Source organism: Ammodytes marinus, assembly GCF_949987685.1.
Source record: "Ammodytes marinus genome assembly, chromosome: 17".
Lineage (NCBI taxonomy): Eukaryota > Metazoa > Chordata > Actinopteri > Uranoscopiformes > Ammodytidae > Ammodytes > Ammodytes marinus.
Window position 1 is genome coordinate 2,027,670 of NC_137221.1, and position 15,427 is coordinate 2,043,096.

Consider the following 15,427-nt stretch of genomic DNA (forward strand, 5'->3'; position numbering starts at 1 on the left):
ACACATTGACTAGAATACAACTGAATTAGTATCAGTGTGGGAGGGGGTAGAGTTCAGTAGTGTTACAGTCTTGTCGTGTGAGCGCTCAGTATCCTGTAACGTCTTCATATACCCTGCGTTCCAAATCACATACTTTTTTTTTTTACTACATACTAAAGTACAGGCGAGTTTAAGGGCCACAGGAGAGAAAACAAATCAGATAAGGAAGATTTTTCTTTTCAATATGTCAAGACATGTCCAGAATAAAGAGGAATACTCTAAAATGCTATTATAATAATCTTTATTAAGGACTCAGATGGTCCACTCACATTCAACACACACACACACATAAAACACATTGAAATACATTACTCAATAAAACACTGTACTAAAATAGGTGCAAACTATCATGCCAATGCTTTCGAAGCCTGGATGTGAACCTATAGCCCATCATAGGGTTGGTTAAGGCTATAATGATGCTATTTTCTGATACATCCAATCGACACATGAAATTGAACATTAACTTTCGTAACAGTGCCTGACATGTAGGTACATTAGAGGACACAAATAACTGGCTAGCACTGTGCCACCTAGGAACACAGAGCAACAACCTCATGGCATCATTATATGCCACTCTAAGCCTCTGCATACTTCTCACTCTGTAAGAGGACCAGAGATGAGCTGTATACAGCGGCGTGACATAAGCTCTAAACAGAGCACACTTAACATCTGTGGAACACCTGGAAAATTGTTGGCCTGTGCATATATTTTACACCATTGACGACGAATGTCACTGTCATCCATGAGATCATCTGAGAAGACATGTCCTAGATGTTACTAGAATCATTTCATCAAACAGCCCAAGTGTTTGAATAATTGAAACTGAATCAGGCCTTCTTGAAAGCAGGTGAAGTTTACTTGCAAACAGCATACAAGGGATTCAACAATGTATCTGGGTTGGTACATGGTTGAATACAAAGAAATTAACTGTGTACATGGGATTATATGCAAGAGAAGGTGGTGTGTGCGCAAACACATACTAGGTTTGGTGTGTCCAGCCCTTGTTTTGCTGGCGAAAGCAGAAATGTTTTTAATTAGGCAGATAACAGAATATGGGAAATTTAGGGAGTCTTTTTTACTCAACCACTGTGCACATGAATGCGTCATACCTCTGTATGTGCCAAAATCTTATTAGGCAGTTTCTTCTTCAAGGCTAAACAACAACTTTTGTCTTAGCAAAACACTTTGGGGCTGTTAGGTTTACTGGGACAAAGTTCAACAGGCAGAAAGCATGTATTGAGCATTAAAATATTATACAATTATAAGGCAAATTAAATTCTAGTAACACTAGATATTTTAATTCCCTGGATATTTCCAAGAGACCATCTGAGAGGTGGAAAGCAGGAAAACAGGATTTGTTGTCCTCTCTAGATCTCACAACAACAACCCTACTCTTTTTGGCATTATAGTTGATGTCAAATTCTCTTCCATATTGTGTACATATCCTCAACAGCTCTTGAAGCCCAGCAGAATATGGACAAAGTAAAACCAGGTCATCAGCATACATGAGATGATTCACAACTTGATCTCCCACAATACATCCTGTTTTACATTCATTTAGCTGTCTTGAAAGGTCATCCATATATACATTAAAAAGAATAGGAGATAAGATTCCTCCTTCACGGACCCCATTCACCACATGAAAAGGATCAGAAACAGTATTATCCCATTTGACCTGGAATGTTTGCTGAGCATACCAATACATTAGAATTCTAACAATATATTTAGGAACATCTCTCATAAGTAGTTTTCCAAATAGTTTTGCATGGTTGATTCTATCGAATGCCTTAGAGGCGTCAATGAAGCAGAGAAACACAGAGGTGTTTTGGCGTTGATATTTAGCGACAATCTCCTTTAGAGCATAAATGCATAAATCAGTACTATGTTTTCTCTTGAATCCAAATTGATTGTCTGTAGTTAATACATAAATTTCCATCCTATTTTAAACATTTTTTTCCAGCACCTTAGACAGGGTACTGGCAAGGGCAATTGGCCTATAATTGTCCATGCTGTTTAATTTGCCAGCCTCCTCCTTAAGCACAGGAACCAGCAAAACAGACAAGATGGAGTCAGGGAGAACACCATGCACCATGATACCAGTGAAACACATGGCTAACAGTGGAGAGAGCCTATAGCTGGCATGCTTAAGATGCTCTGCAGCAATACCATCTGTACCACATGTTTAGTTGTTATCAAGCGTCTCAATAGCATGTGCCACCTCTGCTGGCCTTACTGTAACATTAGTGTCCATATCAACATTATTCACAGCAACAACATTACTCTTGACACTGTTGAACAGCTTGATATAATGCTCACGCCATAATTTTGCAATGTTATCTGAACCACAGATACCTTCAATGTCATGTGGTAAAGACGTTTTATGGTTATTCTTCACTTTGATTGCTTTCCAAAAGTCAACATAGTTGTTCTTTTGTAGATTCCTAGCAAGCAAGTCCGCTCTAATAGTATTCTCTTTTGTCTTAATATGACGAAGAGCATATTTATATCTGGCATTAGCTTGTTTTTTACACTCAAACACATCACCCTGTCTAGGCCTTCCTGCATCAGTCCAAAGTTTAAAGGCTTCCCTGGCTGCAGCATGGTGTTCAGACACATACTCCTTCCACCCAGGTTTGATGTTAACCACCTTCTTTTGGAGTTAGTGGGGCATTTATGTATTTTCAGCATACTGCAATTGATGTGCATGTATTGGGACATCCTAAATCTATTTCTGGCTAAATAGTATGGAAGTAGCCTATGGGTATTGGAACGCAGGGATTATGTCAAACGGCTTGCCATGTAGAGGACAGCATTACAGTCAGCAGGAACTCCATTAGAATAAGAAGAGTGTTTTATTTTGAAAGATTTCCCCGGAAGCGCCGCTGGTGCTGTTGCCTAACTGTCACTAACAGAAAGAAAGGAGAAAACACGGAGAGCAAACCGTCCGGTAGAAGCCGACTAACGGGAGGGAGCAGTCATAGATATAGAACATATCTATAGTGTTATATATCTATCTATGGGAGCAGTCCCCGGTTCCCCTGCGGAGATGGACCGGGACCTGGAGCCGGAGACGAAGCCGCGCGGAGAAGGTGAGTTCCGACTGTTTACCGCTCTGCTAACGATGCTAAGCTAACGTTAGCTGCTACATGTTAGCCGCAGCTAATGATCCAGCAGCATGTTGCAAACGCTGTGGTGTAGTTATCTCAAAGTAAACACTGAACGATCATTTAACTAGTAGGCTAAGGATAGATAGATGATTGGGTGGATGTATAGATGGGTAGATAGATAGGCGGATAGACAGGCGGATAGACCCGCCTCAGCTGGCGGCCTATCTTCCTTTCGAAGCCAGGGTTTTTCCTGGCTCAGAATGGGCCTTGGGGGGGGGGGGGGGGGGGGGTCAGTACGCTGACCGACTTTTTTGGGATGTGCAACAGTAAAGGCGAAAAGTTTGTGTATAAAATCACAATAAAGAACCTGTAGTCAAACTTATAATACCGATTACCTGTTTAATAATGTCATTGTTTATGATTGAGCCACACCATGGAAATTGCAAGAAGGTCGGCCTGCTCGATTATGAAAAAATCATAATCATGTTTATTTTGATAGGTTGTTTCTATTAATACCATGATGTTGGACTTTAAACATATTCGTATTGAACTGAAAACAAGGAAAATGCAAATATATAAGTGAATTAAAAAAAAAATAATAATAAAATAAATCCGGAAAATTCAAAATAAACCGTTGCACATCTTTTGCTAGCAGGTAAGTGAGGGTATAAATAATATACGTCTCGTAGAGCTGGTTGGATAGGCAGTTGCAATATACTATGTATTTTTTTTTATTCCCCCAACTGTTGGGGGAGTAAAAAAATTAAATAATAATAATTTAAAATATATGCAGTGTTTTGTAAACAGAAGATATTAAAGTAAAACTGAGGTAGACTGAGACTACATCTGAAATACTCAAGTATATTTTCTCAAGGTTTTGTGCTAGAAACACCAGCATGTTGACCTCTGGTTTTAAAGCTGCCCAGAGGGGTGTACTACGAAGCGAGATTAAGGGCTGAGCGAGGTCTGTTGAGTCTAAAGCCAGAGTTTTCAGTATCACGAAAGGTGGCTCTCTTTTTACCTGGCTAGATCACCGTGGTAACAGAGGCTGCACGGCTAACCTGCTCATACCAGTTTTTGTTTCAGAGTTTGAGCTTAAATTCGGCTCTTAGAGCGCTGCCCTTTTAAGGAAACTAGCCTACACATTTGGGAATCCCGCGGACCTGACAATATTGTCTGAGCGCTACTTTCTCACTGAGGAAACTGTTACATCCAAACTTATTGATCAGTAAGTAAGTTAATGAACGAAACGAAGCCGTGACATTTGGCTTACAGCAGATTGAACTGTAACATTGCGCTGCGGCTTCTTACCACATGCATACAGTTAGGCTATTGATGCAGAAAATGTAGAATAGCCTATGCCTATAGCCTACTGTATGCAGCGCCACTCTATGCTCTCACCTCAAATGATTTTACCTGGCGATCTACACACACTGGCTCTTAATGAAGCGTTCTATAAAATCACAGGTTGCAACATTATTTCACTGAGGTCTTCTTTCTTTTCATCAGTAGCGATTACAGTTGGGACGTGACAGGTGACAGCTGTCACAGTTCGGACATCGCTGCAGACTCGCAGGTTAAGCTTCTCACAGTAGATTCATATTTGTCCGAAAAATACAGACTACATGTTTTTTTAATGTAGGCCTATTGGTATTTGTAAGATTCAAATAAAAGGCTAATAGTCTAAATCAAAATTGTATTTAGGGCTGCAACTAACGATTATTTTGATAATCGATTAATCTGTCGATTATTTTTTCGATTAATCGATTAGTGTTTTGTCCCGTAAAATGTCAGAAAATGGTGAAAAATGTTGATACATTTTCCAAAGCCCATGTTGACTTCCTCAAATGTATTTTTATGTCCAAAACACACTGATATCTCAGTTTACTGTCATAATAGGATAAAAGAAACCAGAAAATATTCACATTTGAGAAGCTGAAATCAGAGAATTGAGATTTTTTATTAAAAAATTACTCGAAACAATTAATCGATTATCAAAATAGTTGGCGATTATTTTAATAATCGATTAATAATCGATTTGTCGATTAATCGTTGCAGCTCTAATTGTATTCATTATGATGTGGCCCAAAACTAAAGTGATTTTCCATAGGCTATTCATTTGGGGACAGTGTCAGACTTAAATTACATTCTTAAGTGTGCTACTATAGGCGTATTGCTATAAATATAGCAAAGTAGCCTATATATATTAGGCTAAATAGTATAGTGTTTAAATCCGAGTTCAACGTTTCATTGTTTTATAATGTCACATTACGCACTGCAAGAACGATCGGCAAGATAAATAAATCATTTCCATGCTGGCAGCATTCCACTGTCTCCTTATTTTCTGTAAGAGTTTTTTTCGGCTCTGTTTTCTGCTTTAATAATTCAGACTGACAAACTCTTCCTCTTGAATGAAGTTGGCGACACACTGTTTTTTTACTCAGCTGCTCGCAATCAGTACGTTTGTGTAAAGTTAGCGGCACAAGATCAGTCCATTTTGTGCGGGAGCAGAGTCAAATGCCGGGCCAAACGCCCCCTTTCATGGGGACGCGCACAGAGCCTGAAGCCAAAACCCTCGTTCAACATAAGAGGTTGATAACTGCCTTCGTGATACCAGTCAGCTCTGAGCGAGGGTATGTGTTATGTTGAAACAGATCAAGAAAAGAGAGCCGGGCTCTGTTGAGTTTGCTTCGTACAGGGTTCAACATAATTTTTTTTTCCTACTGGCATGCCGGGCCAGTGGATCCGGGTTTTACTGGCCCCTTGTATATTTTCACTGGCCCTGCACACAATTTTTTTCTTCTTCATTATTTAGTGTCAATAATTGTAATACCTTTATTAGAAAAATAAAGAAAAACAACCAAATCTAAAGGGAATATCTACACTGTTACAGTATAGATATTCCCTTTAGATCTGGTTATTTTTCTTTTAGTTAATTATATGAAATATTGTTATTGCTCATACACATAATATAAAACCAGGCAAACGTATTGAATTTGAAGCCTACAACTGAAAGTATGTTGAAGGGGTCGGCCAGAATTTTAAAGTCCAGTAGTTTGATGATTGTTTTTATTCTTGAATTTGGGCAGTTTAATGGATAGTTCACCTGCAGAAGTCATGGTCAAACATAAAAAAAAAGAGATGGTCTGATCAGTCTTTGTGGTGTGGTAGGCAGTTTTTATTACTTTCTCTATATGCATTAGGGATGTGAATGTGTCAAACCAATGACCGGTTTTCCACTTGCGCTCAATTTGACTTTAAAAATAGAAATCCGAAAATCAGTGGGTTATGCCGTTTTTTTAATGGGAGATTTAACCGTGTATGCAAGTTTGCGTCTGGTCGTGAGCACGCTGCAAGAGCGTCACTTCAGCATTAAGTGTCAGCTTCACATAAGAGTCCGGTGTGGGACCATTTTTCCAAACTATTGATAAAAAACAATCCAGTGCAAAATATACAGCATAAGTTAAACGCTCGTCTAAGGCTATGACGTTAAATCACCTTAGAAACACACAATGGCTTCGTCCGAGCAAAGCAGCGTTTCACCGTGAGATCTCGCCAGTGAGCGAGTGAGCCGCCGCGCTGAAGAACTCCGGGGTTTGAGGCTAAAATAATAACCGGGGATATTCTCCCTGTTAGCGATTTCAATGGGAAAGACTTCCGCGATCTGATTGTATGTCTCTAGCCTGAAAACACAGAGCCATGTCGGCAAACAAACTGCGCGACTATAGGAACTGTCCAGTGAGCTGAGTCCCTCCATTCGTTTCTGACTACAACCGACACAATTACTATCACCGGAGACGCATTCACAGCGTTTAAATAAAGCCTCTCATTTGTATTACCATTGGGGCTTTGATGCAAATACTGTAACATTACGGCGGCAGCTAAAGGAAAAGCGCAGTTTTCACTTAATTTTCTGCACCTCTGCTGTGGGAAGAAAGAAAGGGGGCAAAGTAAGTCGATTGATTTGTCGACTCGCAGGCGGACGGTAGGCAGCTCTGCCAATGGAGCGAGAGTGCACCCGCTTGTTGCTCGGCCTGTAAAAATGCCCATGCATCGTTTGTCCACTGGCCTTTCATTAAAACATATATTTTATATTATGTTTATTATATTGATAAACACTGCTTTCATTACGACTCTCAACACGCATTTCAATGAACCATGATGTAGTCTACAAAAGGATACTGAACTGTGATTGGCTGTTACTGGCCCGGGCAGTGGCCAATCAACTTGCCCTGCATACGATTTTACTGGCCCCGGGCCAGCGGGCCATTGGTTATGTCAAACCCTGTTTGTAGTATACCCCTCTGGTCCATGTAACAATGTTACCTCCAGTACTAAACGGGGGTGGTAGGATGGCCTAGAGGAAAAGGTGGCCGACCAGTAACCATGAGGTCGCTGGTTCGATCCCCGGCACCGGACAGGAGGGTGTTAGTTGTAAAACTAGCAGAGGCTGGTATTGCGTCTACGGTGCCCACCATCTCTACCATTGTGTCCTTGAGCAAGACACTTAACCCCTAAACTGCTCCAGGGGCGCTGTACTGCGGCTGACCCTGCGCTCTGACCCCCTCCGAAGTGTGGTAACTTGAGAGGGGATATGCGAAAAGACGAATTTCAATGTGCCTCGTGTACAACTGACAAATAAAGATAACTTCACTTAACTTAAACATTCTTTCTGAGGGGTAGGGGAGAATGGGGTTATATGTCACACGGGTTGGTTGTCACAATCGTTATATCTCGGAACCAGAAGGCGCTGTCTGTTTTGGTATGTAAATATCCAGAATTGGGATCGGAGGTCACCTACATAGTCTTCGTTGGAGTTAGACTACTGAATTTGAGTTTGGGGTTTTCATGTCAAATTGAAAATATTTATTTCCTCAGTATTTTTCTTCTAGGCTTTTACACAATGGGTTTCAGTGTTTCCCCCAGGAAATGTCTTAGTCAAGGTGGTCACTGTCCAGCCGTACAGGAGGCGCGGCGCCACGCCGCAAACATGCAGACGGTACAAAATACAATTAAAGAAAAATTCTACTGTTTTGGTGCAATACCATGCAGACACACTAAATAAAAATAATGGACCATACACTTAACATGTGTATGCACATCAAAGTGCTTTTTAAAGTTCCTTTATGGATGGGGGGCTGTTGTGAGATTATTGTGTGTGATGCGATTAATTCATATATGGTTATTATTAGCCTACTTGCTTGATTTCTTTTTAAATACAGAGGTTATTGGTTGTTTTGGAACATGTATTTCCAAATTTAAAACGTAAAAATAAAGCAGCATTTAAAATTCAGAAAAATAAATCTTGTTGGCCTACACAAGCATGCTGTTTGAAAAATTATTTGTGGTAGATTTGAATGGTTAATACCAGAGTTGCTGAGCAAAGGCCTTTAAATGTTAAGAGGTCACTGTGAGAGACGAAGACAACCTTTTAATAGATAAACGTCATCCGATGCTGGGACCTGTGATATGCCTATTTTAGGAGAACCAGCAGGCCAAGTTTTTGATATAAGACGGCTCACAGGCGTATACAGCTAGCCTTTGGGGGACAGCCCCCCATGCTCATGCTATCACCAAGTCCTCTGTATTGTCTGTTGGAACCTCTGAAATAAACTTGGAACATTGATTTAAAGAGTCCAGCCTCGCCCTTGTCTTGGTCGCCATGGGGAAACAATCGGCTACTACAAATTCAATAATTGAAATAATACAATGTGTTTTCCCCTTAAAATGACTAAATGCATTTCAAAGACAGTTACAGTGTGCACTTCTGTAAACTTACTGAAAGGTGCCTGGGCCATCACTCTCATGCATTCATCAAACTTTTCTCTGCGCTGTATGAGCCGATAAGTTGTGTTGCCACGGTGATGTGGACTCTTAAACTAGTCTAGCTTTGCAGAGCACTTCTTTCTGTTCAGCTAAATATCCCCATAGAACCGCACTGCGTTTATTATCGCCACTGGTTAAATGTCGGTTTGCTGCTGCTCGTTTACCCTCCCGCGTACATGCCGTAGTCACGCGCAGCGCGGTACGGTCGCGCGCGCAGAGCCCCCGACACAGAGCAGCTGATCTGAGCAGAGAGAAACGCTTGGAGACATATGTGCACATTTATTTACCGCAAATCACGGCCTTTCGCGCATTTCTGACCATGAAAAATCACACATCGCGCTTGCTAGTACATTAATTGTGCAGCACTAAAAATAAAAAAATTAAAGATTTAATTTTTTATTTTATTTTTATTTTTTGGTCGGTCAGTAGTCAAGGCGGGGGGCTGGTTTTGCTAAGGCGTCCGCATTAACTATAAAGCGCTGGGGGAAACACTGGGTTTATAACAAAGCACTTGTTACCCTAAAAAAGTGTGAAGGGTTAGCTATAGTTTATATTGTTTAATTAGTTGTCAGATGGTTGTTGGCTTTGACAATAGTGAGAATTTCCAGTTGGGGTTGGTTGTCTAATTTTTTGGGGGGTTGGTTGTCACATGTTATCCAAAGGCTTCAGCCAGAAAAGGAACCCAATAACAAAAGAAAATGTCAAGCTGTATCCTCACTGACACCCCAGAGACAGAGAGAATAGAGCAGGAAAAGGCAGCTAGCATGCAAAAGAAAAGAGGGCAACAAAATCAAAGCGACCCAGTGCATCCCAAACTAGACCAGTTTCCAAGGCTACTGCACCCCATTGCACTCCACGCCAGCTTGGGAAGAAGAAACAGAAGATGTGTGTAGCCTAGTTCAGTAGGCTATTATTGTTAGACCTATTTGTTTTGTTCTTTATGTTGTTACATACAGTAGGCTGGTCTTAATATGGATTTCCTGTTTGTTTGTTTGTTTCTTCCTTTCTCATTTTGTGTTAAGATGCATAAAGTTATGTAGGCCTATTTTTCAACTTGACAATGAAATTAAACTTTCAAATTTAGTTCTGCTTTCTTGCCTTCTTTTTAAGATTTTTCCCATTAAGATAACATTGTGACAAACAACCCCATAGTGTGTGACAACCGACCCCTTGATGGGGTCGGTTGTCACAATGTTTTAGAATGTCTTTGATGGTCAATTTCTTCTTTATTACAATAAGTTAAAAAAAGTGAGGGGTACACATTTCAAGCCAACACCTTAAGCTTCAATATAATGTAGGAATGACTATTGATAGATGTTTAGGTGATGAGCAATTCTCACTAGAGTAAAAAGTGTGCCTACTATCCCCGGTCTCCCCTACTTGTGACTGGGATGCACAAGATGAGACAATCTGGGGAAGTTGTGTTCATGGAGCCTCCACCAGTCCAATGTTTCCGCTACTCGACGGATCGCTTGCATTCCTTGAGGATCAATCTATTCCTTGTTTAACTTTTTTCTATTTTTAGAACACAATGCATCTGCCTGCAGAATAACGGTGCATCGCAATAAGGTCAATACCCAGCGCTTAATACTTTTTGTCAAACAGTCACAGCTACCATATGAATATAGGATTTATTTTCCACATGGACAAAAATCCTTTTCCTAACAAAGTTATTTAATAGTCGGGTCACAATTTCATTAAACAGATGGTTAACAGTCCCAGAGATGATGGACTCAGCGCGTCGCGAGATCAACCGGCACATCGTGGGGACAGTAAAATACGGCCCTCTTACTGCAAGCTCCAGCACTTTTGCTCTCAATTCACTGGCTAGTGTTGTTGTTGTAAAGCAGCTGACTGGCGCGGCGCTAAATGTTTACGTCACACCTGACGCTGTTTACAAGCACCGCTTTCATTCCGGACGCTGTGTAAAAGGGGCTACTGATGCGCCAGCAGGCCGGCGTTGCTTGGTTCTGTGTAAATAACACAGAAGCAAGCAAAGCCGGCATATTGGAGTGATGTTGATCCGTCAATATGCCGCAATCTCTGTGTAAAAGGGGCTTAAGTAACCTAATCATCTGCTTTGAAATAATTGGACAGTTATATTCCTGAAAATGTCCACATGTTAGTGAGAAAGGAGAGGCCGCATTTAGTCCGCAGTGCTGTGGAGACCACAGGCTGCCCTGCGCTCGCATGAAGGTGGCAGTTAATTGTAGGTTCTGCTTGACACGTTTATTTCACCAATATTTCATTTTGTTTAACTTTATTTTATCCGCTTTGTGCCGTTTTGAACACGTAAAACATTTTAAAATAAGGCCGGCCCACAGACAACAGACTCATTTGAAAAGACTCCGATTGCGTGGAGTGTTATTTGAAATGCACACGTAGGTGCCACCCCTTGAGTTGCGAAGGTCTATTGATTTCCACCTGTAGTCCCTGGGCAGGTAAGTAGAATAAATACTACACAACTAAACAAGACAATAATATAGAAACATGGGATTAAACATTAAAGGGATAACAAGATACAATGATATAAATACATAGGATAAAAAAGTTTATGTAAAGCACTACATTGCATACTTTTTTTTTAAATATACCCCTATCCTACTAGCACTACACAATTCTATGAATTTGTGCAGGTCTGCTGCGTGAACAGCCAAACCTTTGTCCAATGGGAGCTTCAAAGTCATTATTGGATATTAGATCTGTTGGTAGACTGTTCCATTGTTTTTTGCAAAAGAGAAAGACAACCTTCCAAATGTGTTTTTGCATTGTGGAATTCTGCATTCTCCCCTTATTGTTGACCTGGTTGCTCATGCTGTAAATTCTGAACCCAGTGTCACAAAGTTCCTTAGGGGAGGAGGTGCAGCGAACATTAGCATACACAATGCAATTTTATAAATTAAGATTGAGATAATGTTTATCCAGGATTTTGCAGTGGTGATATTGACGTGTTTTTCTTAATGATTTAAGTGTTCTCAAGGTGGTTTTACCTGCTTGAGACCAACTTTGTCATACAGTAGGACAAATGGTAAAGAATCATAGTATTCTGTTTGTCTGTTTCAGTTTTACCTTCAGACATCCGTAAAGTTATCGTCGGTGAAGAGCAGCAGGAGTGGAGCCCCATTCTAGAGCCAGAGCTTCCACACAGTCTGAAGCAGGAGGAGCCACCAGAGCCCCCACACATCAAAGAGGAACCAGAGGAACTGTGGAGCAGTCAGGAGGGAGAGCAGCTTCAGGATATCACCAAGTTCCCCTTCACTCCTGTCCCTGTGAAGAGTGAAGATGATGAAGAGAAAGCTCAGTCCTCACAGCTTCATCAAAGACAAACTGAACACATGGAACCAGCAGCTGATGGAGAGAACTGTGGAGGACCAGAACCAGCCAGGAACTCACATCCAGATCCACATTTACAACCTGAGACTGAAGACCAGCCTGAAGACTCCTCTGAGACTGAAGACAGTGATGATTATTCTAAGGATACCAGAGAACCTCAGTCAGGTTCAAAGGCTCTGAAAAATAAAGTGACTGGTAAAACTAGAGAGAGACGATTCAAATGCTCTGAGTGTGGGAAAGGTTTTGTTAGCGATGCTGATCGGAAGAGACATATGACAACTCACACTGGAGAGAAACTCTTCAGCTGCTCTGAGTGTCGGAAAAGTTTTAGTACAAAAGATAGTCTGAAGGCACACATGATGCTTCACACGGGAGAGAAACCATTTCTGTGCAGTGTTTGTGAGCTAAGATTCATTAGAAAACGTGAACTCAGAAATCACAAGTGTGCGGGTCATCCATTGCATTTCAGCTGCTCTGAGTGTGAGAAAAGATTTGGTAGTGATCAAAAGCTGAAGATTCACATGAAAACTCACACAGAAGAGAAACAATTCAGCTGCTCTCAGTGTGGGAAAAGATTTAGTAGAAATCAGGATCTAAAGATGCACATGAGAATTCACACTGGAGTGAAACCCTTCTCTTGCAGTGTTTGTGAGAAAAGTTTCTTGTGGAAAATTCAACTCTTAAGTCATGAATGTGTCAAACGTCAGGATAATTATTCTGGTGAGAACAACCCAAACACCTGGATTGTTATTAATCTAGTATGAACCAAGGAAGCGGACAATCAGGTGTGAAACGGCCCTCATACTGTTTAAGTAGTATTAGTTGAATATATTAATGTGTGAGCCAGAAATGTGTAGAGAAAGTGAGTCTGGTACAGCTAGTCTGATTTTTCTGCAAAGGTGCAAAACTTTGGAAGCTTTTACCTTACAGTTGGTTAATGTCTGATCAGGCTGTCTTTGCTTTATAGTTCATGTACGAAATTGACTGAATATATAAATGCTCTTTTCATGTCTCATTTTTGATAAAATATTGCATCTGGCTCGTCCAATGTAATTGTGATGTCCATATCAAATAAAATCGAACTTAACTAAAGGTACTTATGTGTTTGGTCTCTTCTGTGTAACTGTTGATTTACTAAATACTGAGAATATGCAATGCTTTGTTGTCACATCTCTGAGCCTTTGGAAATCAATTTCTGTTATGTGAATTTCTTTATTAAACAGAACTAAAGACAAACGTGTTATATCATAGAAGAATGTTTGTTATATGATGAAAGTTTGTTCTAGTCGCTTAATATGCCCCTTAAGAGTAAAAATGAAAGTGGATTTAAGTTCTGGTCATTCAGAGAAAGAGAGGTATGGTTCTGAATGATTCTTTCATTTCAATAAACCTCTTTGTGAAGCAGATCTCATGGTGTGGCTTCTGTTTCTGCTTATTTGTCCAATTGTTACAAAACTGTTATGTGTGTTTTTCAAATAAACACCATGTATTTATTATCAACTCACATAGTCTCAGATTTTCTTTTAGACGTTTGTTTTGTTGGAATTTTTAATAATCATTAGTGCTGTCAGTTTATCGCGTTATTAACGGCGTTAACGCAAACCCATTTTAACGGCGTCAATTTTTTTATCGCGCGATTAACGCTCGTCATGGCCTAGGAAATGTTGTGGTCGTTGTTTCACATGCTGTTGTATCAACTAGTAATGTCAGAACAACTGAAACACCACAAACTACACATATGGCTCGCAATTAAGTTACTGTCAATTCAAACGGAACATGTTCTACAGCGTAATTTCACAATAAAATCATTTAACTGGCAAAACGGCGAAACGTCAAGTCAATTCTGACTTTTATATTGAAGCAGAAACCGGAACCTAGCACTTCCTAGCTCAGCTACGCGACCTTCACTAGTCTTCCGTGTTTGACTTTGGGGCCTCGCTGAAAAGAACAGGAAAGAAAGCCTGTCATTTGCAAAAGTTCTACTTATAACCCTGCGCGCACACCAAAACCTCCATGAATGTTGGTGGCAGCCGCCAGTCATTAATTTTCACTTTAATTTTCGCTACGAAGCCTCGGCTGCAGCAGCACCATGGCAACCATCTGCACGCAGGCATAGTGTGTCCACTCCATACACAGTCTGAAATAAGCCGTGGATGAAAGACTCCCAAAACATTTAGGCCTACAACAACCAGTTTAATTTAGCCTTAATACTAATTTGTTTTATATACCCTATGTTGTTTTATGGTTTGGTTTTTAAATAAAAAAATAAGTTCCAATATGTTTGTGAATGCTGTTCTAGGGGTGGTGTGCAGGGGGGGGGTATATAGCCTATTGTTATTTGCACTGAATTGCAAATTATGATATTTTAGAAGAAATACACTGAATTACAATGGTGTAGACATCATTGTAATTCAGTGTATTTCTTCTTTAATATCATAATTAGAATGGGTGTGATAAGAGCATTACAATGAGAAACAATAATGGGACAAAAAGAAATCAAGGGACATTCAGGCTAGAATAAATAAAAATGCGATTAATCGCGAGTTAACTATGACATTAATGCGATTAATCGCGATTAAATATTTTAATCGTTTGACAGCACTAATAATCATACATGGGTACTTTCTATGAAGATATTTTTTAACTCTAACTCACAAACCCAGTGAGTTAGAGGTGATAGTTTGATTGATTTTATTTGACCATTTTGTTATAAAATTTGAACAGCACTCTGTGTCATCCATTAAAATACATAAATAGTCAGGAGAGACACAATAAAGCCCCAAGGCTTATTTCCATAGAGGTCCCTAGTGCTCAGGCTCAAGGTGCTGCTGTAGGACTATCAAGTCTCCCCTGGTAACTGTCAGTGTAGTAGCGCCCCCTTGTGGAATGTTTGGAGCATAAATTAGATAGATTTGTTGCTGCAACAAAACGTATATGTTTGTTGCAACTAAATGTGACGGTTTTGGAGGCTGGAGAGACGTAATGGTGTGTGTAGCAAACTGACACACACACACACACACAGACACACACACACACACTAATTATAATAGTAGAATATGGATGAATAATTCAGGGCTTCAGGGGCTAAGTAACTAAAGTAAGACAATAACTCTACGCAAGAC

At 40.2% G+C, this 15,427-nt stretch overlaps 1 protein-coding gene across 1 annotated transcript; it reads left to right on the plus strand.

Moving 5' to 3' along the window:
- Window positions 1-3,007: 3,007 nt before the first annotated feature.
- On the plus strand, window positions 3,008-12,818 carry LOC307264041 (uncharacterized protein; the record flags this gene model as incomplete). Its single annotated transcript, XM_080045366.1, has 3 exons — window positions 3,008-3,128; window positions 12,036-12,500; window positions 12,775-12,818. The coding sequence occupies exons 1-3, from the start codon at window positions 3,056-3,058 to the stop codon at window positions 12,816-12,818; spliced, it is 582 nt and encodes a 193-aa protein (XP_079901492.1). The 5' UTR covers window positions 3,008-3,055.
- Window positions 12,819-15,427: the final 2,609 nt, after the last annotated feature.